This window comes from Mobula birostris, chromosome 17 (assembly GCF_030028105.1).
Source record: "Mobula birostris isolate sMobBir1 chromosome 17, sMobBir1.hap1, whole genome shotgun sequence".
Lineage (NCBI taxonomy): Eukaryota > Metazoa > Chordata > Chondrichthyes > Myliobatiformes > Myliobatidae > Mobula > Mobula birostris.
The window spans coordinates 38493071-38518044 of record NC_092386.1 but is presented as its reverse complement, the minus strand read 5'-3'; the positions used below and the strand labels follow the sequence as shown (position 1 = coordinate 38518044).

General features: G+C 40.5%; 1 protein-coding gene across 3 annotated transcripts in view; it reads right to left on the bottom strand.

Annotated features, from left to right (window-relative positions):
• vps13a (vacuolar protein sorting 13 homolog A) overlaps window positions 1-24974 on the bottom strand; it is a 300950-nt gene that overhangs the window by 73308 nt on the left and 202668 nt on the right. For all 3 annotated transcript variants that reach the window (XM_072281554.1, XM_072281557.1, XM_072281556.1), the window contains exons 52-58: window positions 19208-19341; window positions 15248-15383; window positions 12063-12286; window positions 11405-11558; window positions 9646-9792; window positions 5297-5378; window positions 3907-3976 (exon numbers count right to left, since the gene is read on the bottom strand). In XM_072281554.1, coding sequence (XP_072137655.1) covers window positions 3907-3976; window positions 5297-5378; window positions 9646-9792; window positions 11405-11558; window positions 12063-12286; window positions 15248-15383; window positions 19208-19341 — 947 coding nt within the window. The remainder of the gene's footprint in view (window positions 1-3906; window positions 3977-5296; window positions 5379-9645; window positions 9793-11404; window positions 11559-12062; window positions 12287-15247; window positions 15384-19207; window positions 19342-24974) is intronic.

Below are 24974 nucleotides of genomic sequence, written 5' to 3'. Positions count from 1 at the left end.
ATTAAAAATACTGTAAAAACAGAAATAATATATATTAAAAGAGTGAGTTAGTGCTCATAGGATCAATATCCACTTAGGAATCCGATGGTAGAGTGGAAGAAGTTGTTCCTGAATCGCTGAGTGTGTGCCTTCAGGTTTCTGTACCTCCTACCTGATGGTACTGGTGAGAAAAGGGCATGCCCTGGGTGTTGGGGTCCTTAATAATGGATACTGCCTTTCTGAGACACTGCTCCTTGAAAATGTCCTGGGTACTTTGTAGGCTAGAAACCAAGATGGAGCTGACTAAACCTAAAACCCTCTGCAACTTCTTTTGGTCCTGTGCAGTAGCCGCCGCCTGCCCCACCCCCCCATACCAGAGAGTGATGCAGCCAGTCAGACTGCTCTCCACGGTACATCTATGGAATTTTTTGAGTATATTTGTTGACATACCAAATCTCTTCAGACTCCTAATTAAGTATAGCCGTTGTCTTGCCTTCGTTATACTACATCCATATGTTGGGACCAGGTTAGATCCTCAGAGATCTTTCTTTTGGCACGTGCGTGCATGCATACGTGCGTGTGCGTGATGATGTCTTTTTCATGTCTTTACAAGGCGCAGAGCAAGAGAGAGACTGTGTGGCGTGTCACTCCCCACACAGACATTTTTGCAGTATTTTTCCCTTTATTTTTATGAGGTTGAGTTGCGATTTTGACACTCAACCCAGCATGGATGGAAAGCGTACTCGGGAGCGGACCCGAGTGGATTCGAACCCTGGAACCTCCGTTTCGGGGTCCGACGCTGATGTCATTGCGCCACCAGCTGGCCCAGATCCTCAGAGATCTTAACACCCAGGAACTTGAAACTGCTCACTCTTTCCACTTCTGATCCCTCTATGAGGATTGGTATGTGTTCCTTTGTCTTACCCTTCCTGAAGTCCACAATCAGCTCTTTCGGCTCACTGATGTTGAGTGCAAGGTTGTTGATGCGACACCAATCCACTAATTGGTATATCTCGCTCCTGTACACCCTCTCATCTCCATCTGAGATTCTACCAACAATGGTTGTATCATCAGCAAATTTATAGATGGTACTTGAGTTATGTCTAGCCACACAGTCATGCATATAGAGACAGTAGAGCAGTGGGCTGAGCACACACCCCTGAGGTGCATCAATGTTGACCGTCAGTGAGGAGGAGATATTATTACCAATCCACACAGATTCTGGTCTTCTGAACAGGAAGTTGAGGACCCAATTGCAGAGGGAGGTACAGAGGCCCAGGTTCTGTAACTTCTCAATCAGGATTGTGGTAATGATGATGTTAAATACTGAGCTACAGTCAATGAACATCATCCTGACATAGGTGTTTGTATTGTCCAGGTGGTCTAAGGCCATGTGATGAGCAATTGAGATTATGTCCGCTGCTTACCTATTGTGGTTTTAGGCAAATTGCAGTGGGTCCAGGTCCTTGCTGAGGCAGGAGTTCAGTCTAGTCATAACCAACGTCTCAAAGCATTTCATTACTGTAGATGTGAGAGCTACTGGGCGATTAAAAGGCTAAGGGTTTAAGCCTTGACCAAGGACTTGAATTTGTAAATTAAGCTGACAAGGGAAATTGGCTGAAATAGGCATAGAACTATCACTTTGTAGAGGTTCCATTCTTCCACAATAATCTAAGAAAATATGAGGCACAAGCACTTTTCGCTAAACAAATCAGTTTTCAGTCCAAGGAGCCTTATTACACGGTAATTAGCCAGCAGTATCGATACTTAGAAAACAGTTTAGAGATTGCGAATTGTGCAAAGATCATTTAGTATGTAACAATGTGCAATACATAAAAAAAATCTTTGTAGCAACTACGTACTTTTAATGATTAAACATCTGGGTTTCAGCAATAGGTGACGAAAGTAGAAAACATACTTTGTTGAAAAAGAATTAAATAGAGGATAAACTTCTAAGTCACCACCTGAACTTTATCAGGCAAGTAGCACAGCCATGTTTTTCACTGTCCCTGTAAATAAATGTACTTGTGTACAAGACAATAAATTTGACTTTGGCTTTACTTTATTGTCGCCAAACAATTGATACTAGAGTGTACAATCATCACAGCGATATTTGATTCTGCGCTTTGCGCTCCCTGGAGTACAAATAGATAGTAAATAGTAAAAATTTTAAATTATAAATCATAAGGTAGTGCAAAAAACTGAGAGGCAGGTCCGGATATTTGGAGGAAGCGGCCCAGATCCGTTCAGCAGTCTTATCACAGTTGGAAAGAAGCTGTTCCCAAATCTGGCCATACGAGTCTTCAAGCTCCTGAGCTTTCTCCCGGAGGGAAGAGGGACGAAAAGTGTGTTGGCTGGGTGGGTTGTGTCCTTGATTATCCTGGCAGCACTGCTCCGACAGCATGTGGTGTCAAGTGAGTCCACAGATGGAAGATTGGTTTGTGTGATGTGCAGGGCTGCGTTCACGATCTTCTGCAAACTTATTCCGGTCTTGGACAGGACAACTTCCATACCAGGTTGTGATGCACCCTAGAAGAATGCTTTCTACGGTGCATCTATAAAAATTAGTGAGGGTTTTAGGGGACAGACCAAATTTCTTCAGCTTTCTCAGGAAGTAAAGGCACTGGTGGGCCTTCTTCGCAGTGGACTGTGCTTGGTTGGACCAAGTCAGGTCACTTGTGATATTGACCCCGAGGAACTTAAAGCTTTTGACCTGTTCCACTCTCACACCACCGATGTAAATAGGGTCGTGCGGTCCGCTACTCCTTCTGAAGTCAACAACCAATTCCTTCGTCTTGCTGACATTGAGAGATAGGTTATTGTCTTCACACCATGCCACCAGACTCTTAATTTCCTCTCTGTACTCAAACTCATCATTACCCGAGATACGGTCTACAATAATGATGTCATCAGCAAACTTCTATTGAGTTTAATGGAAACTTGGCTACATAATCATGGATGTACAGTGAGTACAGCAGGGGGCTGAGTACACAGCCTTGTGTGGCACTGGTGCTCAGAGTGATTGTAGAGGAGAGCTTGTCCCCTATTTTTACAGCCTGGGTCCTGTCTGTGAGGAAGTTGAAGATCCAGCTGCAGATCTGACTTTAACAGTGATTTCACTATTTCTGGGAAGTTTTTTAAAATTAAATATTCACTTTGAATTTCAGTTTTAGCAGAGTACCATGAAACCACAACGTGCCTTAATCTCAAAGCCCAACACTTCTTGAAACTGATCTTTGGTCTATGAAAAACACCAGTGCCCTGCTTGATTCACACAATGAAAGTTATTTCTACATTTTTTCCATGTTTTTATTTAAGATTAAAGCACACATTAATGTTAGCTATTCATTTTATTAAATTTGCAAGACATGTGAAATAATCATACTAATTTTAAAATCACAAAATTTTAGAATTAATTTTGAAAACATTTCTCTGGACACAAAAGGAAAACATGTTCATAATACACCATTTTAAATCATTCTACTTACTTTGTTTTAAATACTCAACAGGTCAGTTTCCATGGAGACAGAATCACAAGTTAATATTTCAAGTCAATGAACTTTCATGACCTGAAAAAATCAACTTTCATCTCACACAAAATGCTGAGTACTTCCAGCATTGTTTCTATTTCAGATTTCTAGCAACTACAATTTTTTGTTGGCTTTTTGATTTAGCTTTATTCATTGCTTTTAAAACAAATTGCTCAAATAGGCCCCAGCATTTTTTTCCACACAATTCAACCCGACATGTACACTCTTCTACTTAACACTTTCTTGGAAAAAAGTTTAACTGATCTAATTTATGTAGTGCAAAAAAATAATTGAATGTGGCATACAGGATAATGCTACCAATAGCTTGTTTGACAATTTTTGTTTATTAAATACCATAAAATAGTTGAGAAGATTTATTTCATGTTTTTAGACTCACCTGAAACGAGATATTTCAGACTGTCCTGCAGATCTAATGATGATACTAACATCAGCAAAAGGTTTTGGTGCTATTAAAGGAAAAAGAAAACTACATAATTCCAAAAATAATTTATTTTCCAATTTGAAATCTTAAATTTCCCAAATATTTTGATTGGAAGTGTACATTTAACTGCTTCACAACCTTTAGGAAATGATCAAAATAAATCCAGTAATCTTAAACTTGTCAATGTCGAAGTATAGTTGGACTCAAAGGTGTAGGGTTCTCATATTGGGTTGGAAAAAATCTAAAATTGCAGTTAAAAAGTAAAATTAAACCAAAGCCTATCAAAAACCCATTTCCTTTGCCTATAAATTTAAGTGCATTTTCAGCACATCGCTGAACTCTTAACTGGCAGGTCCTGCATAACTTTCATTTACTGGTTATCCATTACTCAATTTCAATCTTAACCCTAACCCCCAACCCTCCCTCCCACCAAGCCCTTGATCTTCTGACTACCAGCTAACTCCAAAAACAGCATCCCTCTCAAACATAAAACCTCCTTTACCACTCAATCTTAACTCAGCCATAACTCAATCTCTTGCTCCCCTACTCAACATCCCTCCACATGCTTCTTTCCCAATTAAGGAGCAATCCCTCAATTTATTTTTACCCATGCTGTCCATAGCATAGAATGCTGTTGGATTCCGAGAGGAATTCCCATGCTACAACCAGCTCTGGCCATAGCACGAGCGCAAGCTTTATGCCTTGGATGAAATTGAAGTTTGCATTACAAGGTTAATGTCAGAAATTACCTTAACTCCCAACCATTCCAATGCTAGTCTAGCTCGCACTATGGCTGCACTTGCATTGCCACGGCGAGTTCCTGTAATTATTCTTTACATTACAGAATGTTCTATTTTAAATTACAAGAATCTTAATTATTTAACAGAATTGTAACTTACATTGAGATTCAGATTTATTTCATGTACAAGGAAAAATGCAATGAAATGATCATATATATGTATATATATCATATATTTTAACAGCTTACACACCAAAGATGTACTGGGAACTGCCCACAGTGTTGCCACTTATTGCGACATAGCATGCCCATAATGGTCTGCAGAACACAAGTACAGTGCTTGTAAAAAGTATTCACACCCCCGTGGAAGTTTTCATATTTTAGTGTTTTACAACATTAAATCCACTGTGATTCAATATTGTGCAACAACAAAATATGAAAACTTCCAAGGGGCTGAATACTTTTTATAGGCACTGCACCAGCAACAATAAAATAAAGACAACAGCAAGACAAGCAGCTTTCCCATCCCACCCACTCGCAATTATCAAAATGAATCTTTTCAAACAAATATCACAATTAACATTTCCTCACTATTTATCAACCAACCTGAATCCATGGCGATAGACTTAGGGGGAGTAATAGGATAAAATGGAAAAGGAAAGATGGCTCCAGAAAGCTGGTTTTGAATCTGAAATTAAGATTAAAGTCATTAAACCACAATTTGGAAAATAAGTATTTTATTTTACAAAGTTTGCATTCATGATGAAACTCAGTTTCATTATGAAAATCGCAAACTCGTCAAACAAAATTTTCAAAATCAAACACCGAATTTGGTTCTTATTGCAATTATTTCAATGAAAGATTAAAAAAAATGTAACTGCCAGTAAAGATGACAAAATTCAACAGTCTGAAAAGACTGGATGTAGATGCTGGAATCCTGAGCTCAGCTTACTCACCCTTTTAAAGTAGGAAGCTTTGAAGTGTTGGAGAAGGAAAAGGGGTGAAAACCTTTCCAGCCTGTATTTAACTTGTTCATCTTTTATGATAGGTCATTAAGTTCCAGTTCAATAACACTAAGTATATTACTTCTGCTATTGTTTCTGAATGATTCTTCCTGTTAACATGAAGAATCATTCAGAAACAATGGCAGCTGAAAATATCCTTTATCTCCCCAAAAGCCATGACAAAAATCCAGCATAAATAAGCTACACTGTGAAGACACAATGTATGAGAAGCAGCTTACAGTGGTGACAGACAATAAATAAAGATTTTCTAATCAGAATAAGAGTGAAGGAATTATTTGGTCTGTGCCAGGCATTGGAAAAGATCAAGCTGATTATGCAGGTGCTAAGGAAAGCCACCGGACAATCAGTTCACATTTTTCTTCTCTTCGCCAGTTGGAGATACTGTAACGTGCTTACACTCCAGCTCTGTGAAGACCAGTTAGGCCAAAATGGGATCTGCTTCTTCCACCATTTTGCACCTTCTACATACTTCCTATGAAGAACTTCAGGTTTCTCCTTGCTCCTCTATTTGATCAATCTTTGAAAAGAACATATCTGGAATACTCCACAGACTGCTTTGATCTCTTTTTTGAGGGATACCTTTGCATTGAATGTTTAGAAAGTCTTCACTAAATTAATTCCTGGATGAAGGGCTTGACTTGGGAGGAAAAAATTGAACAAGTGGAGGCCTATAGTCAGTGGAGCTATGTTCCCAGGATCAGTGGAGATGGAATTACTAAGTATACCCAAGGTTTAAGTAGTTAGATGTTTGGACCACAGGGAGACAACGGTAATGGAGATCAGGTAACAAAAACAAAAATTAATAACCGAGTGGGCCCCTGTTGAGTTCAGGTGTGAACCCACTGAAATCAAATCAGATTTTTGAGGGCTACATACGAGGGGTGCTTGATAAGTTCGTGGCCTAAGGTAAAAGGAGTCAATTTTAGAAAACCTAGCACATTTATTTTTCCTAGATTTACACACTTAGTCCAGCGGTCGCAGAGCATACAGATCCCTTCTTTGTAGAAGCTGGCATCTTGGACCTCCAGAAGCGGTCCACAGCAGGTGTGATTGATAAGTTTGTGGCCTAAGGTAGAAGGAGATGAGTTATTAAGTTCATACTTTCTGCATTTTCACTCAAAGAGTTGAACTGCACGTGCATGTAACGAGAGCTGTATAACTCATGTCCTTCTACCTTAGGCCACAAACTTATCAATCACCCCTGCTGTGGACCACCCCTAGAGGTCCAGGATGCTCTCATTACATGCACGTGCAGTTCAATTCTGAGTGAAAATGCAGAAAGTTTGAAGTTAATAACTCATCTCCCCCTACCTTAGGCCGCAAACTTATCAATCACCCCTGCTGTCGACCACTTCTAAAAAGGGATCCGTATGCTCTATGACGGCTGGACTAAGTGTGCACATGTAGGAGGGGACTATGTTGAAAAATAAATGTGCTAGGTTTTGTACAATTGACTCCTTCTACCTTAGGCCATGAACTTATCAATCACCCCTCGTAGCCTACTGCTGCTCTATTTCCTATGCTCTTATGGAATCAATGCATCTAAAGTTATTCAATGAATCTATGGCAATGTTGCAACACTAATCAGCAGTGTGAAGGAATTACTTAGTCTATACTTCTTTTTGTAGTAATGGTTAATAAAAGGTGACACAGTTTTGCAAGTACCCAAAAGGAGACCACATGAACACACTATTTTTGTATAAGTTAGTTTTCTTAAAGTATCAATTCATCAAAAGAATCGAAAAATCCTTACCTGTCCACTAAAACTATATATGTGATATTTGTTGGAATAATTTGACAGCAATTTTTAAGTTTGGAGTTCTCAGTAGGTGTTAAGCAGTAGGGGCCTTTTCTGGTTGGCTGTCAGTAACTAGTGGTGTTCCTGAAGGGCCAGTATTAGGATCTCTACTTATAACATTGTTTGTCAATGATTTAGATAAACGAATGGACGGCTTTGCGGCAAGGTTTGCAGATGATAAGAAGATAGGTGGAAGAGTAGGTACTGCTAAGCAAGCAATGCAATTGCAGAAGGACAGACAAATTGGAAGAATGGGTAAAAAAGTTGCAGGTGGATTACAGTGTCGAGAAATGTATAATACATTTTGGTAAAAGGATCAAAACTGCAGACCATTATCTAAATGGGGAGAAAATTCAAACATCAGAGGTGCAGAGGAACTTGGGAGTCCTTGTGTAAGACTCCCAGAAGGTTAACTTACAGGTTGAGTCTGTGGTAAAGAAGGCAAATGCAATGTTGGCATTCATTTCTGGGGGAATAGAATATAAAAATATGGAGATAATGCTGAGGCTTCATAAGACACTAGTCAGATCACATTTGGAGTATTGTCAGCAGTTTTGGGCCCCATATTTCAAAGGATGTGTTGTCATTAGAGAAAGTTCAGAGGAAGCTCACAAGGATGATTCCAGGAACGAAGGGGTTAACATATGAGGAGTATTTGGCAGCTTTGGGCCTATACTCACTGGAATTTGGAAGAAAGCAAGGACGTCTCTTTGAAACCTACCGAACATTGAAAGGACGAGAGAGGGTGGGTGTAGAGAGGATGTTTCCTATGGTGGGGGTATCCAGAATTCAAGGGTACAGCCTCAAAATTGAGGGGCGACTTTTTAGAACAGAGATAAGAGGAACCTTTTTTTAAGCCAAAGAGTAGTGTATCTGTGGAATGCTCTGCCACAGACTGCGATGGAGGCCAAAATTGCGGGTATACTTAAAGTGAAAATTAATAGTTTCCTGATTGGTCAGGGCATCAAAGGTTATGGTGAGAAGGCATGTGTATGGTGTTGAGTGGGACCCGGCATCAGCCATGATGGGCTGAATGGCCTAATTCTGCTTCTATGTCTTCTGGTCTTATATAGCAACAGGAATGGGGCAATTTCCCTTTCCAAACTTCTATAATGGGAACTCCACAGATCCAAGGCATTAGCATTTCATTTGTTTTCCAAACATTTGACTGTTCCTGTCTTACCACTGCTCACACATTCCCTTCACCCCTACTCTGCCCTCATGCAACACATTTCTATCTTTACATGAAAAAATCTGCAGATGATGGAAATCCAAAGCAATACACACAAAATGCTGGAGGAACTCAGCAGGCCACACAGTACCTATGGAAAAAATGTTAATGTTTCGGGCTGAGATCCTTCATCAGGACTGGAGAAGAAGAGAAGCCAGAATAAGAAGATGGAGGGAGGGGAGGAAAAAGAGCAAGGTGGTAGGTGATAGGTGAAACCAGGAGAGGGAGAGGGGATGAAGTAAAGAGCTTGGGAAGTTGATTGGTTAAAGAGATAAAGGGCTAGAGAAGGAGGGAATCTGATATGAGAGGACAGAAGACCATGGAAGAAAAAGAAGGGGGAGGAGCATCAGAGGGTAATGAGGAGATAAAGTGCGAGGGGAAAATAGGAATGGGAGTTTGAGAAATTGATATTCATGTCATCAGGTTGGAGACTACCCATACAGGTGTTATTCCGCCAATTTGAGTGTGGCCACATCCCGGCAGTAAAAGAGGCCATGGACAAACATATCAAAATGCGATTGGGAAGTAGAATTGAAATTACAGCATTTTGTTACTTGGTCCATGCTAATGCTCCACACCCCAGTATTTATCTAGAATTAGCACTTTTGTTCGTCCCGTTCTATCTCAAAATCGAGTATATAGACTATACAATGCATCAAAAACACACAACCATTTCTGATACAATGGTAATTAAGGAAATGTATATTCAATGATAATTTGAACTATAAATATCTTTTTCTCTCAACACTGATTTCTAAATATTTTCAGCATCACCTGAATGTACATTTATATAGTTTAATTTACTGAAAGTATTGACCATTATTGCTGATTCTGTGGCTTTTACAAACAATGAGTTTAATATTTCTAGTACCAATTATTGTATATGCTTTATGATACATACCTGAATCTTGAAAACCTGGATTCTGAGGGATCTTTGATGAGTTGAAATTGTGTATTCTATTTTTATAGCTGGTTGATAATTTCTTCTTATTTGCACTTCAGAAGGTTGTAAAAGTTTCATGTCTGTACCAGTGGGAGTTAGAAGAGCCTTTTTGTGACAAAAAAGATATAATGAATTTTCTTTCCCTCAAAAATTGCAAATGGCAATGCAAATTTTATTTTAGCTATTAATGGTAAGTAAAAAATGGAAATCTGCTATTTTTACCTAGTGTAACATCACACATCAAAAATCTCAGTTCAATGTTAGCTGATTTGGGCAACAAATAATGAACTTAGCAGTGACAAATATATTTAGGAAATAAATTTAATAAGTCTCTATACTGTATAGCTCTCTACCTTCAGGAAATGCTCTACTTCCATATAAAATAAATAGGGATATTCTGAAATATTTTTATTATTTGGTACAGAGGAACTATGCAACATATTGATAAAGAATAACTATGTATTCAAATGAATTACATTACTTATAATGAACTCAACAATTTGGGGTAGATTGTGCGTAAACTAGAGATGTCCAAACCACTAAGGATGAAGTGGCAACATCTCTCTTTCTGGGAACATTAAATAATTAATTCCTACCACTAAGCATATCTTTACCTTCACCCCCCACTTCAGGAATCACTCCCTCCATGATTCCCTTGTTCACTCGTCCCTCCCCATTAATCTCTCCCAGCACTTATCCCTGAAAGTGGCCAAAGTACTACAACTACCCATTCACTTCCTCCCTCACCTCCATTCAGGGCCCCAAACAGTCATTCCAGGTGAGGCAACACTTCAACTGTGAATCTACAGGGGTCATCTATTGTGTCTGGTGCTCCCGATGCAGCACGCTCTACATTGGTGAGATGCATCGTAAATTTGGTGACCACATTGTTGAACACTTGAGCAGCCACTAAAAGCAGAAGTTCCTGGTGGCCAAACATTTTAATTCTGATTCCCATTCCCTTTCTGACATGTTGGTCCATGGCCTTCTCTTGTGCGACAATGAGGCCACCGTCAGGGCGGAGGAGCAACATCTTGTATTCCATCTGGGTAGCCTCCAACCTGATGGCCCGAACATCGTTTTCTCATTCCAGTTTAAAAAAAAATTCATTCCCCTCCCGTCTTCTTCTATTCCACACTATGGCCCCTTATCCTACTTCCCCTGGATCCCCTCCTCTTTCCCTTCCTCTTATGATCCACTCTCCCCTCCTCTCAGATTCCATCCTTTCGAACCCTTTACCTTTCCTACCCACCTGGCTTCATCTACCACCTTATAGCTATCCTCCTTTCCCACCCCACATCTTTATACTTTGTCGTCTTTCTCCTTCCTTTGCAGTCCTGAAGAAGGGCCTCAGCCTGAAACATTGAATGTTATTCATTTCCACAGACGCTACCCACCCACTGAGTTCCTCAGAACTTTGTGCGTGTTGCTTTGGATTTCTAGCATCTGCAACATTTCTCAGGTAAATAATATCATTCTAATTTTCCATTCCCCATTTTTCATGATTTACATGAATCAAGACAGGAATCATCAGGCTTAATATTTCTCTACATATTTGTACACATATGGGAAATGTTGTTTTCACAAGATCGACTGGCTATAACATTAAATTTAAGCTTAAGCGAATCAAGAAAAAAGGCATTTTTGAAACTGAAACAATTGGCCTGAAATCAATAAATTATATTTTAAGTTAGGATAAATAAGATTAACAACATACCTTAAAATCACAGGGAAGATCAGCAATGTAGCTCTCGTGAGGTGAGGTCTCCATATAGTCTTTATAACCCTTTTCCAGTTGAGCTGTTTGTTTCCTACTCATTTGTTTCCAGCGTGATTTGTCTTTGGGTTTACTTTCCCAAATAACATCAGAACTGAGACAGAAACAGTAATAAACAAGGTCTTGCAAATTAATGCCACAAGTGGCTTCAAACCTACAGTTCATCATATTTCCCCACATTTTTAAAAAGCTGCTGTATTTAATACAAACTGAGAACACAGTATTATTTTCAACCTGTTTGGAAGTGACAAGTGATACAATGTAAACACAGTATTAAAATCTATGTGAAATCTAATCCTAACAACTTGTATTTGACAATTTGTTGAGTTTGTAGGGGCAGCATGGTAGCATAGCAGCTAGTGTAATGCTATTACTGTGCTAGCAACTCGGCTTCAATTCCCTCTGCTGTCTGTAAGAAGTTTGTACGTTCTCCCTGTGACCAAGTAGGTTTCTTCTAGGTGCTCAAATTTCCTCCCACATTCAAAAGACTTATAGGCTAGTAGGTTAATTGGTCACCTAAGTGTAATTAGGTGCAAGGGCTTGTTCAAAAACTGCATCTCTAAATTAAAAAATAGAATATTTTGTTGAAAACATTCACCTTGTTATACCAATGTAGATCACTTCTTGCTTTGTTGAATTATTAACCAATGAAATTCCCAAGTTCTGTAAAGACAGGATAATTTCCTGGTCTGCTATTTCTGCTTTCTCACTTTCGTGAGCCAGTCTGAATGTTCTCTCATCGTCTGTGAACAGAATGATTCTCTGCAGTCCCTCAAAGAAGGATTCTACATAAAAAGCCCCATTATCCCTTAGAAAATCATCCTGAAAGTAAAAAGAAATTCCTATTTTATTTCCTTTGCAAATATGAAAATATATAGGTTATAATTATAATAATTGCAATATTGCAAGGGTTTAAAGTGCAGAGACAGCAAATGAAGGAAGGGAAGGCAAACATGCATTGAAAACATTGTTAAATCAGACAAGAGCAACTGAAGTATTTAAAATTAAACAGTAAAATAAACTAAGTAATGAAGGCATGTAGGAGCAAGGTGTAAACATTGACACCTGAACTTCTTAGCCTGAATAATTTCAGGTGGCAGCTGCTAATGTATTCCACATGGTCACTGTTGCAATAGTCAAAACACTAATGCTAAGTCAAGGCAAAAAAATGACTGTCTCTTGTTTGATTGGACACGAGCAGATTTTACAGGCATAGGCAGAGCCAAGCTATCGCCAAAGAACAGTTTCTTTGAGCTCATCTGCGAACACAGAAATTCTCCTCTTTAATGTCTTTCATTTTCCCTTTCAAGGTGGCTGGGGTTTTGTCAGAATTTGTGATCTACAGCTGCACTCAAACTGTGTTTCTCAGCAGATGAGTTCTCACTCCCAGAAACTGGCTGTTTCTCGATGTCCCCTGGAGTGGCCTGGACGATGTGCACCAGAGGGTTGCTGTTTTGTGGGAGTGTGGATGAACCAATTCCATACCAATGTCATCGATTGAGGTGTCGTGGGAGAACAGATCTTAGTGACAATGGAAACATGAGGAAATCTGCAGATGCTGGAAATTCAAGCAACACACATCAAAGTTGCTGGTGAATGCAGCAAGCCAGGCAGCATCTCTAGGAAAAGGTACAGTCGACGTTTCGGGCCAAGACCCTTCGTCAGGACTGAAGTGTTACCTCACCTGGAAGGACTGTCCGGGGCCCTGAATGGTGGTAAGGGAGGAAGTGTAAGGGCATGTGTAGCACTTGCTCCGCTTACAAGGATAAGGCTAGTGTGATATTCTGCATCTGGTGCTCCCGATATGGCCTTCTATATATTGGCGAGACCCGACGCAGACTGGGAGACCGCTTTGCTGAACACCTACGCTTTGTCCGCCAGAGAAAGCAGGATCTCCCAGTGGCCACACATTTTAATTCCACATCCCATTACCATTCTGACATGTCTATCCACGGCCTCCTCTACTGTAAAGATGAAGCCACACTCAGGTTGGAGGAACAACACCTTATATTCCATCTGGGTAGCCTCCAACCTGATGGCATGAACATTGACTTCTCTAACTTCTGCTAATGCCCCACCTCCCCCTCGTACCCCATCCGTTATTTATATACACACATTCTTTCTCTCTCTCTCTCTCTCTCTCTCTCCTTTTTCTCCCTCTATCTCTCTCACTATACCCCTTGACCATCCTTTGGGTTTTCTACCCCCCCTTCCCTTCTCCCTGGGCCTCCTGTCCCATGATCCTCTCATATCCCTTTTGCCAATCACCTGTCCAGCTCTTGGCTCCATCCCTCCCCCTCCTGTCTTCTCCTATCATTTTGGATCTCCCTCTCCCCATCTCAAATCTTTTACTAAATCTTCCTTCAGTTAGTCCTGACGAAGGGTCTCGGCCTGAGACGTGGACTGTACCTCTTCCTAGAGATGCTGCCTCGCCTGCTGCGTTCACCAGCAACTTTGATGATAGTGACAATGGATGCGCTCTTGGAGGCTTTTGCACTCAGGCATTTGCTCTCTTCCCCTCGATGATGGGCGAGAGTTCATTGCCGATTCCTGAGTCAGAGAAACTCAGAATAAAAGCAATGTGGCAGACTGTAACACTGTAACAGCAAGCTATTTGTATAATTTGTTGGCCTCCCCTCTTGCTCTGAAAGGGGCAACATCTCTCTGTCCCTTGATACTGAGAGACAGAGGCTGTGGCATGTCGAACTGTCAAGTGAATAACAGTTTTTGTTGGACTGCAGATTATGGTCTCTCTTTTGGGGCTTTACTATTGCTTGCTTGGTGGGTGGTGGCACCTAATGCTTCCTGCTGTAAAACGCAAGGAGGAGGGGAGGGGCAAGGTTCAGGTTTTGCTGCAGCATGTACATGGCAGGGGGCAAGAGGTGGTTTTGGGGGCTTCCAACATTTTCTGACATTCATTCTTTGGGATTCTCTTCTATTTTCATGGATGTCTGCAAAGAATAAGAAATTCAGGTTGTATATTGTATACACTTTTTGATATTAAATGGAACCATTGATAGAACCTTTAAACAAGGGTGAGGACTGCAAGTTTCTTCGAAGCCTTACAAAACGAAAGACAGAGTTCATGTAATATTACCTAAAACCTTTGCAACTCACATTGAATTGACGCTTACAGACAACTAACTGTTCAACAATATGGAATTGCTCATGGTCAATCTAGTTCTATGATGCTTCTCCCCCACTCCCCAGATAGTCTATACATCTACATAATCTCAATTGATGCACAAAATGGGATGTTGGATATTAAGGTACAAGGTACTTATTCTAAAGCTCGTCAAAATTCAATTAAAGAGAAATAAAAGATTTACTAAAAATTCTCATGTTAAAGTCTCTAATCCCATTGAAATAAAGGGTCTGCTCTAAAAACACTAGCTTTGAATGCTGTAGGCAAAGGAGCTTGACGTGCAGTGCAGCCAGGCCTACAGCTCAGCTACTTCTTGAATACCCAATCTCCAAATATAGGAACAAACTGATAGCTTGAATGCACATGAGTCTGTTCTGTAGACATTTCCTGTTTTGTTAACATCCACAGTACAATATGTTAGTGTGTAGCTCCCCAAGGCACTGACTTATGCTCTGAAGCTAGTGGCGTACCTTCGGAGACCCTGCAACGAGACAGTCATATGCTAGGACCTCCATTTTTTTAAAATTTCTACTTTTTAACATAGATAGGAATACAATTAATGACAATACTAGAATGAAAATGGAACTGAAATGGGGAAACAGCTGAAATTTTTATATAAAAACAATATATGATCTTACCTTTACCATGCTTAGTTCTCCACTTATATCCTCACATTGACAATACCACTTCAACAGCTTTGATTCTGTTGGCTCTTCCCAGGTATAGTAAGATGCTTCACCTGGCTCCAATTGATACTTCCTTCGAGTTGAATTGCTGGTAACAAATTATGAATTTGTAATTTAATGAAGTAGGTTTGAGGTACAACTTCATATTGTCTTCATTATCATGGAGGGGCAGCATGTAAACAAATTTTAACTATGAGACTATACAACTAATGATTTTAAAAAATAATACATAAGACCATAAGAGATACAACCAGAATTAGGTCATTTACCCCATAGGGTCTGCTTTGCTATTTCATCATGGCTGATACGTTTTCCCTCTCAACCCCATTCTCCTACCTTCTCCACATAACCTTGCATGCCCTGACTAATCAAGAACCTATCAAACAAACACACCCAATAACCCGGCCTCCACAGCCACCTGTGGCATTGAGTTCCACAGATTCACCACTCTGGCTAAAGAAATTCCTCCCCATTTCCATTCCAAAAGGACATTCCTCTACTCTGAGTTTGTGCCCTCTGATCCCGGACTACCCCACTCTAGGGAACATCCTCTCCATGCCCACTCTATCTCAGCCTTTCAACATTCAATAGGTTTCAATGAGACTCCCTCCACATTCTTCGAAATTCCATAAAGTACAGGTCCAAAGCCATCAAATGTTCCTCACAGATGACCTTTTCAATCCCAGAATAATTTGTGAACTTAGAAACATAGAAAACCTACAGCATAATACAGGCCCTTTGGCCCACAAAGCTGAGCCGAACCTTAGAAATTACTAGGGTTAGCCATAGCTCTCTATTTTTCTAAGCTCCATGTACCTACCCAAAAGTCTCTTAAAAGACCCTATCGTATCCACCTCCACCACCATTGCCGGCAGCCCATTCCACGCATTCACCACTCTCTGTGTAAAAAAACTTACTCCTGACATCTCCTCTATACTTACTCCCAAGCACCTTAAACCTGTGTCCTCTTGTGGTAGCCATTTCAGCCCTGGGAAAAAGCCTCTGACTATTCACACGATCAATGCCTCTTATCATTTTATATACCACTATCAGGTTACCTCTCATCCTCCACCGTTCCAAGGAAAAAAGGCCGAATTCACTCAACCTGTCTTCATAAGGCATGCTCCTCAATCCAGGCAACATCCTTGTAAATCTCCTCTGCACCCTTTCTATAGTTTCCACATCCTTCCTGTAGTGAGGCGACCAGAACTGAGCACAGTACTCCAAGTGGGGTCTGACCAGGGTCCTATATAGCTGCAACATCACCTCTCTGCTCCTAAATTCAATTTCACGATTGATGGCCAATACACTGTACGCCTTCTTAACCACAGAGTCAACCTGCGCAGCTGCTCTGAGCGTCCTATGGATCCTCCCTCTGATCCTCCACACCGCCAAGAGTCTTACCATCAATACTACATTCTGCCATATTTGACCTACCAAAATGAACCACTTCACACTTATCAAGGGTTGAACTCCATCTGCCACTTCTCAGCCCAGTCTTGCATCCTATCAATGTCCTGCTGTAACCTCTGACAGCCCTCCACACTATCCACAACACCCCGAACCTTTGTCATCAGCAAACTTACTAAGCCAACTTGTGAACCTCCTCTGAAACTCTCTCCAAATTCATCACATCCTTTCTTAGATAAGGTACCCAAAACTGTTCACAATATTCTAAGTGAAGCCTCATCAGTGTCTTATAAAGCCTCAGCTTCATACCTTTGCTTTTATATTCTCATTCTCTTGAAATGATTGCAAACATTCTATTTGCAATTCTCACTATCGACTCAACCTGCAAATTAACTTTTAGGGAATCCTGCATGAGGACTCCCAAGTCCCTTTGCTCCTCAGAATTTTGAATTTTCTGCCTGTTTAGAAAATAGTCTACACTTTTGTTCCTTCTATCAAAGTGATGAACCATACACTTCCTGACACTAAGTCCACCTGCCACTTCTTTGCCCATTCTCCTAATCTTAGTCCTTCTGCAGCCTCCCTGCTTTCCCAACACTACCTGCCCCTTCACTTATTTTCGTATCGTCCTCTAATGGCCACAAAGCCATCAATTCCATCCTCCAAATCAATGACATAAAATGTAGAATGAAGTGATCACAACACTGACCCCTGCGGAACACCACCAATCACTGACAGCCAACTAGAAAAGGCTCCCTTTATTCCTACTATTTGCCTCATATATCAGTCAACTCTCTATCTATTCTAGTACTGCATCTTTCCTGTAATACCACATACTCTTATCTTGTTAAGCAGCCTTATGTGCAGCACATCGTCAAAACCCTTCTAAGTACACAACATTGACTAATTCTTCTTTGTCTATCCTGCTTTGGGGGCTGTGGAGGCCAGATCATTGGGTGTATTTATGTGTTATTTACTTCAAGATTTTCAACAAGATGTTTCTTTAAGGAAACCATGCTCACTTTAGCCTACTTCATTATGCGTCTCCAAGTACACTGGAGTGTCATTTGCAAATTTCCAGTCATCCGGAACCATGCCAGAATCTAGTAATTCTTTAAAGATTATTATTAATGCCTCCACAATCTCTTCAGCTATCTCTTTCAGAACCATGGGATGTAATCTATCAGGTGACTTTATCTACCTTCAGACATTTCAGCTTCTCAAGCACTTTTCCTTTATAATAGCAATTACACTCACTTCTGCCCTCTGACACTCTCGAACTTCCAGCATACTGCTAGTGTCTTGCACAGTGAAGATGAATGCAAAATATTTAATTAGTTTGTCTGCCATTTCCTTGTCCCCTATTACTAATTTTCCAGCATAATTTTCCAGTGGTCCGATATCCACTCACACTTCTCTTTTCCTCTTTATATCTGATAAAAATTGTGGTATCCTCTTTGATATTATTGGTTAGCTTACTTTCATATTTCAGCTTTTCCTTCTTGATGTTTAAGTTGCCTTCTGTCAGTTTTTAAAAGTTACTCACTGACTTTTGCTCTATATTAACTATTATATGCCATCTATTGGCTTTAAAATACTTGTAAATTCCTGCCTTTAGAATACTACTACTTCTTTGAGATGTATCTATACCGTGCCTTTTAAATTTCTCATTGGTAGTGCTCCCTTCGAAACAACTTCGGCCAGCTCCTGCTTCATGCCTCTATTACTCCCTTTACACCACTGCAATACTAATACATCTGACTTTAGCTTCTCTGTCTCAAATTGCAGAGTAAAATCTATCATATCTTGATCACTGCCTCCTAAGGGGCTCTTTACCTGAAACTCCCTAATCAAATCTGGTTCATTACATAACACCCAATCCAGAATAACCCTTCATAATGGGTTCTACCATCAGCTGCTCTAAAAAGCCATCATCTAAATTTCTATAAATTCTTTCTTGGGATCCAGCACCAACCCGTATACCGAAATCACCCACTGACTATCATAACATTCCCTACGTGCATTTTCTATCTCCCATTGTAATTAGTAGTCCACACCCTGGCTACTGTTTGGAGACTGTACAAACGCCCATCATGGTCTTTTTACTCTTGCAATTTCATAATTCTGCCCACAAGGATTCTACAACTTCCGATCTTACGTCACCTCTAAGGATGTAATTTCATTTTTTTCCAAAAACAACAGAGCCACCCTAACCCCTCTGTCTACCTGCCTGTCCTTGCGATACAAGGTGTATTCTTGGATGTTCAAGTCCCAAATATGATAATTCAGCTACAACTCACTGATGCTACAACTTCATACCTTCCAATCTATAACTGCGCTATAAGATTACCTACCATATTCTGTAACACTGTTAATATGGTTGACATTTTTATTAAAAAGTCATGCAACTTTTTCAAATGCAATTCTTTCTAAATATCAATGATATTCAACAAAAATTTAATATCATCGCCACTGAAATTCTCATTATACATGCAAAGGTACCTCTGATGATACTCAATTGTGCTTGTGCCTGTATGGTTAATAATGAGGAACGGAGCAGCCCCTTCATGGTAATCCTTAAAAGTAACCAAGGTAGAATGTTCTGCCAAGTGTACTTCCACTATGATGCCTCCAAACTGTAACATATAGAAGTCAATCAGAAACAATTGTTGATAACATTTTAAATTCTTTTAAACGCAGGATTCAAAACAAAGTTTCTGCAAACATTGAGCACTGAAATGGAAATCTAGATCTTATTTCATTAAGAGTGCAGCTGTTAATAAAACACCAAACAATCTACACTAACTTAATATTTGAATCAAAGGAAAACAGTTTTTTTTAAAATACTCTTTGAAACTATTGAGTAAACAACTAGAAAACTGGCTTAGAGGAGTTAGGGTGGCATGGTAGTGTAGCAGTTAGCACAATTGGTTTACTGTGTCAGCAATCACCAATTGGGGTTCGATTCCTGCCATTGTTTATAAGGAATTTGTACGTTCTCCCCACGGCCATCTGAGTTTCCTTTGGGATCTCTGGTTTCCACCCACATTCCAAAGGTGTTCAGTTAGGGTTAATGGATATGAATTGTTTGTACCAATAGTGTGGTGATAATTGTAGGTACCCCCAACACAATTCCTGGTTGCTGAAACAAAACAATGCATTTCACTGTACAGTATGTTTCAATATACATGTGACAAAGAAAGCTAATCTTAAACAACTGAAAAACAGGTTGGTATATAGCTGTTCCTCCAGCAATGATGAATATAAAAAGGCTGTTCTGCCCTTTGAACTTGCCCTGCCATTCAAAGAGATTGTGGTTGATCTAACCCAATTTCTTACCTTATATCCCAATATCCTTGGAATTTTGAATTTCCATAAAACTTTTGAACAGTCAGTCACTGAACCAGCACAACTTTCCAGAGAATTCTGCAGCTTCAAAACACTCAGTGAAGAAATTACTCATTTGAAAGCACATGGCCTGCCCATTCTTTTAAGGCCTAACAGTACCCTAGTTCTACTATGCTAAGCCAGGTGAAATGTTCTGGTATATATTTTGCACCTAAACTGTCAATCCTCTGACAATCTTGTATGTTTCAATTAGCTCACCCCTCATTCTTCGAATGTCTAGAAAACAGAAGGTTCTTCCTTTTTTGATAGACCCCAACTCAGGTACGAGTTCAATAAATCTTCACAGCATTCCTTTCTTTGTAATGCAAGGAGAACAAAATGTACACACATAATATTTTACATGTGGTCTCTGCAAGGCCCTTTATAATTATAGCAAGATATCTCTGTCCTTGCAAGCAATGCAGTAAAGGTACTAATACATTAACAATTCAGGTTTCAAACAATACTAACCAGATGCCCAAATCTAGATATGTCTGAGACTTCAATACAATACAAATTGTGTTAATTAAATTGAACTTTAATTAAATTGAACTAAGCATTTTAATTCTCTAGGAATGAAAAATAGATGTTTTGACATTCTTTAGAGTCAAACGTGATGCTGCTGGCATTTGAAAAAATAAATGTGAGCACCATCTGAAAACAAAGACAGAAATCCTTCTGAATTTCAGCACCTTTGTTCCTCTTGACTCAAACTTAAAAATACATCTAAATCTCAATCAGATTTGGACCTTTCACCAAGCTTTTTATTAGCAGCCCACCACTCACTCACACCACTACCCTTAAGGGGTATGGAGGCTCAGGTGTCAGGTACATTCAAGATGGATCAATACATTTCTTAATATTTGGGGTTAGGAGCAGGAAATTGAAATCGTTGAAGCAGTGGAGGACATCAGGAGATGCCACAGATGTATTGGGAAGAGGTACCACAGTCTTAATTATGGACCGTCTTCTGATATTTTCTCATACACACCAGGGAATGCAAACCTTATTCACCGACTTCTTTCCATCCCATTATCCAGTGACTTGACAGTCCATTCCAGAGAAAAAGGAATTCACTTGTACTGCTTCTAATCTAATATACAACAGTCATTATCATGCTATTGTCTCCAAACTGCAGATTGGGATACAGCTTGATAAAGTATACGCTTTCAATTGACAAAGGTAAACCTGAGTTTTCAGCAGTCTGCTGATTTGTAAGCTATCTTACTGTACATTTCCAAACCAAAAGCAGTGGATGAACCAGGAGGCTGGTAGTCTTGCAGAGGGCTAGATCTGTGACATTTAAGATTGGCAACCCAGGGTGATACAATAAAACCAGGCATGACTTGCAGAGGGCTACTTCAAGAGCTAAGAAACAATTCCAAGCAAGGTTAGAGGCAACATTGGATGCATGCCAACCCTGGCAGGACTTGCAAGCCATTACCTCCTACAAAGCGAAACCCAGTAGCATGAATGGAAGTGATGCTTCACTACAAGACAAGCTCAACGCCTCTTATGCTTGCTTTGAAAGAGAAAATAAAACCATAGCTATGAGGATCCCTACAGCACCCAGTGACCCTGTGATTTCAGGGTGAACCCTTGCAAGGAGGCAGCCCTGGTAGAGTATCTGGTAAGGCTATGAAGACTGGTGCCAACCAAATGGCAGTGCTCAAGAAGTGCTGTGTCTGCTGCCTTAACAACTATAGTCCAGTAGCACTCACATCTATGGTGATGAAATGCTTTGAGAGATTGGTCACAGCTAGAATCAACTCCTGCTTCAAAAAGATCTGGACCTACTGCAATTTGCTTATTGCTACAACAGGTCTATGATAGACGCAATCTCAATGGCTCCCAATGTGTCTTTGCATCAACCCGACACTACAAATATCTATCTCAGGATGTTGTTTATTGACTATAGCTCACCATTTAACACCATCAGTCCTACAGTCCTGATCAAAAAGTTACAGAACCTGGGCTTCTGTACCTCCCTCTGCAATTGGATTCTCGACTTTCTAACTGGAAGACCACCATCTATGCGAATTGGTAATAACATCTCCACCTTGCTGACAATCAACATTAGCGCATTCATGGTTGTGTGCTTAGCCCACTGCTCTATTCTCTCTATACTCATAACTGTGTGGCTATACACAGCTTAATTGACATCTATAAATTTGCTGATGATACAACTATTGTTGGCAAAATCTCAGATGGTGACAAGAGAGTGTACAGGAGCGAGATGTACCAGTTAGTTGAATGGTGTCGTAGCAACAACCTTGCACTCAACATTAGTAAGAGCAAGAAGTGATTTTAGATTTCAGAAAGTATAAGACGAGGGAACACAAACCGATCCTCAGAGAGGGATCAGAAGTGCAGAAAGTGAGCAATTTCAAGTTCCTGCGTGTCAATTTCTCTGAGGACCTAACCTGTCCTGAAATATTGATGCAGCTATAAAGGCAGCAAGACAGCAGCTACATTCCATTAGGATTTTGAGGAGATTTGGCTTGTCACCTAAAACACTCAAAAACTTAGATATACGATGAACAGCATTCTGATAGACTGCATCACAGTTTAGTATGGGAAGGAGTTACTGCACAGGATTGAAGTAAGCTGTAGAAAATTGTAATATTAGACTGCTCCATCATGTGTACTAGCCTCTGTAATATCCAAGTTATCTTTGAGGAGTGGTGGTGCCCATCATTAAGGACCCCAATCACCTAATTTGGACCCAAATAATATGGCAGGAGGACGGAAACCTGAGTAATAGTGCTTAAGATGAGGTAGTTGGTTTACAAACTGAGGCAATGTGCAGTGAGACTCCTAGCAAGAAGAGGCTGACGATAGGGTGAAACTGCAGTAAAAAAGATGAGTTGCAACGCAAAATGTAGACAAAATCGAAAAGGGTGAATACAGGACTGAAGGTGTTATATTTGAATGCGCACAACATACTGGACAGGGTCCTGAATTATCCCTATTAACTGTGCTTTTGAAAAGAGAGTTATTTAACACCAACAACTTGTTTTTAAAAGAGAGAGAGAGAGAGAGAGAGACACGAAGACTAACGAAGACTAACTTTTGGACTGTCACTTTAAGGCACTGGAAATAATTTTTGGATTTCTGCTGAGTTGAAGAGAGAGATGGCACAGAGCAGCTCATAAGTCGCTATGGTGACCGAGGGTGTTATTTAATGGACATTCCATGTTATGATTTTCGGCAGTTTGTTGATACTTTGCAAGGACTTTTGCCTGCTTGCATTTCTTACATAGAGAGAGGAAGGAGGAATTATTTGAGTGACAGTTGATGCTCAGCACAGGAAGATAAAATAGGAGGTCAGATGATAGACCTCAGACACGAGTTCTGGACACCGAATAAGCATTGTTGTGCCCGCAGGAGAGTGGGTTTTGGAGGATCGATCAGTCACTCCTGCAGTGGAAAGAGAAAAGGGATTGACTGGTGGGGAGTTGTCCATGTGTCCATCCTCACCCGGGTGATAGCTCCACCGCAGAAAACTGGTCCCCTTTGTTAAAGTCACAGTCGGTGACTTTTAAAGGATTTCAAAGGACAATGAGAAGATCGATGGCGTCAGCTCACCTGAAGACTCAAATCTCTCCCCCTCTTTCCATGAAATTCAGCACCCTTTTTTCTCCAAACATACATTTGCTCATTGTGGCCATAAAGTTCTATTTTAACTGCATCAGTCCACAGGACTTGTTTCCAAAATGCATCAGGCTTGTTTAGATGTTCCTTTGAAACTTCTCCAACTGTTAAGCATGGGGGTGGATCGATCGTGCTTTGGGCTTGTGTTGCAGCCGGAGGCACGGGGAACATTTACTGATAGAGGGAAGAATGAATTCAATTAAATACCAGCAAATTCTGGAAGCAAACATCACACCATCTGTAAAAAAGCCAAAGATAAAAAGAGGATGGCTTCTACAAGAGGATAATGAACCTAAACACATCTTGAAATCCACAATGGACTACATCAGGAGGCGCAAGCTGAAGGTTTTGCCATGGCCCTTACAGTCCCGACCTAAACATCATCGAGAATCTATGGATAGACCTCAAAAGAGCAGTGCATGCAAGATGGCCCAGGAATCTCACAGAACTAAAAGCCTTTTGCAAGGAAGAATGGGCGAAAATTGGGATATGGCCTTCTATATATTGGCGAGACCCGACGCAGACTGGGAGATGGTTTTGCTGAACATCTATGCTCTGTCCGCCAGAGAAAACAGGATCTCCCAGTGGCCACACATTTTAATTCCACATCCCATTCCCATTCTGATATGTCTATCCACGGCCTCCTCTACTGTAAAGATGAAGCCACACTCAGGTTGGAGGAACAACACCTTATATTCCGTCTGGGTAGCCTCCAACCTGATGGCATGAACAGTGACTTCTCTAACTTCCGTTAACGCCCCACCTCCCCCTCGTACCCCATCCGTTATTTATATACACACATCCTTTCTCTCTCTCTCTCCTTTTTCTCCCTCTGTCCCTCTGACTATACCCTTTGCCCATCCTCCGGGTTTTTTCCCCCTTTCCTCTTTTCCCTGGGCCTCCTGTCCCATGATCCTCTCATAGCCCTTTTGCCAATCACCTGTCCAACTCTTGGCTCCATCCCTCCCCCTCCTGTCTTCTCCTGTCATTTTGGATCTCCCCCTCCCCCTCCCACTTTCAAATCTCTTACTAGCTCTTCCTTCAGTTAGTCCTGACGAAGGGTCTCGAAACATCAATTGTACCTCTCCCTAGAGATGCTGCCTGGCCTGCTGCGTTCACCAGCAACTTTGATGTGTGTTGCTCAAATTTCCAGCAACTGCAGAATTCCTCGTGCTTACGTCTTCACAATGACAATCAGGATCTCAACCTTTCAGAGACATTTCTTTGT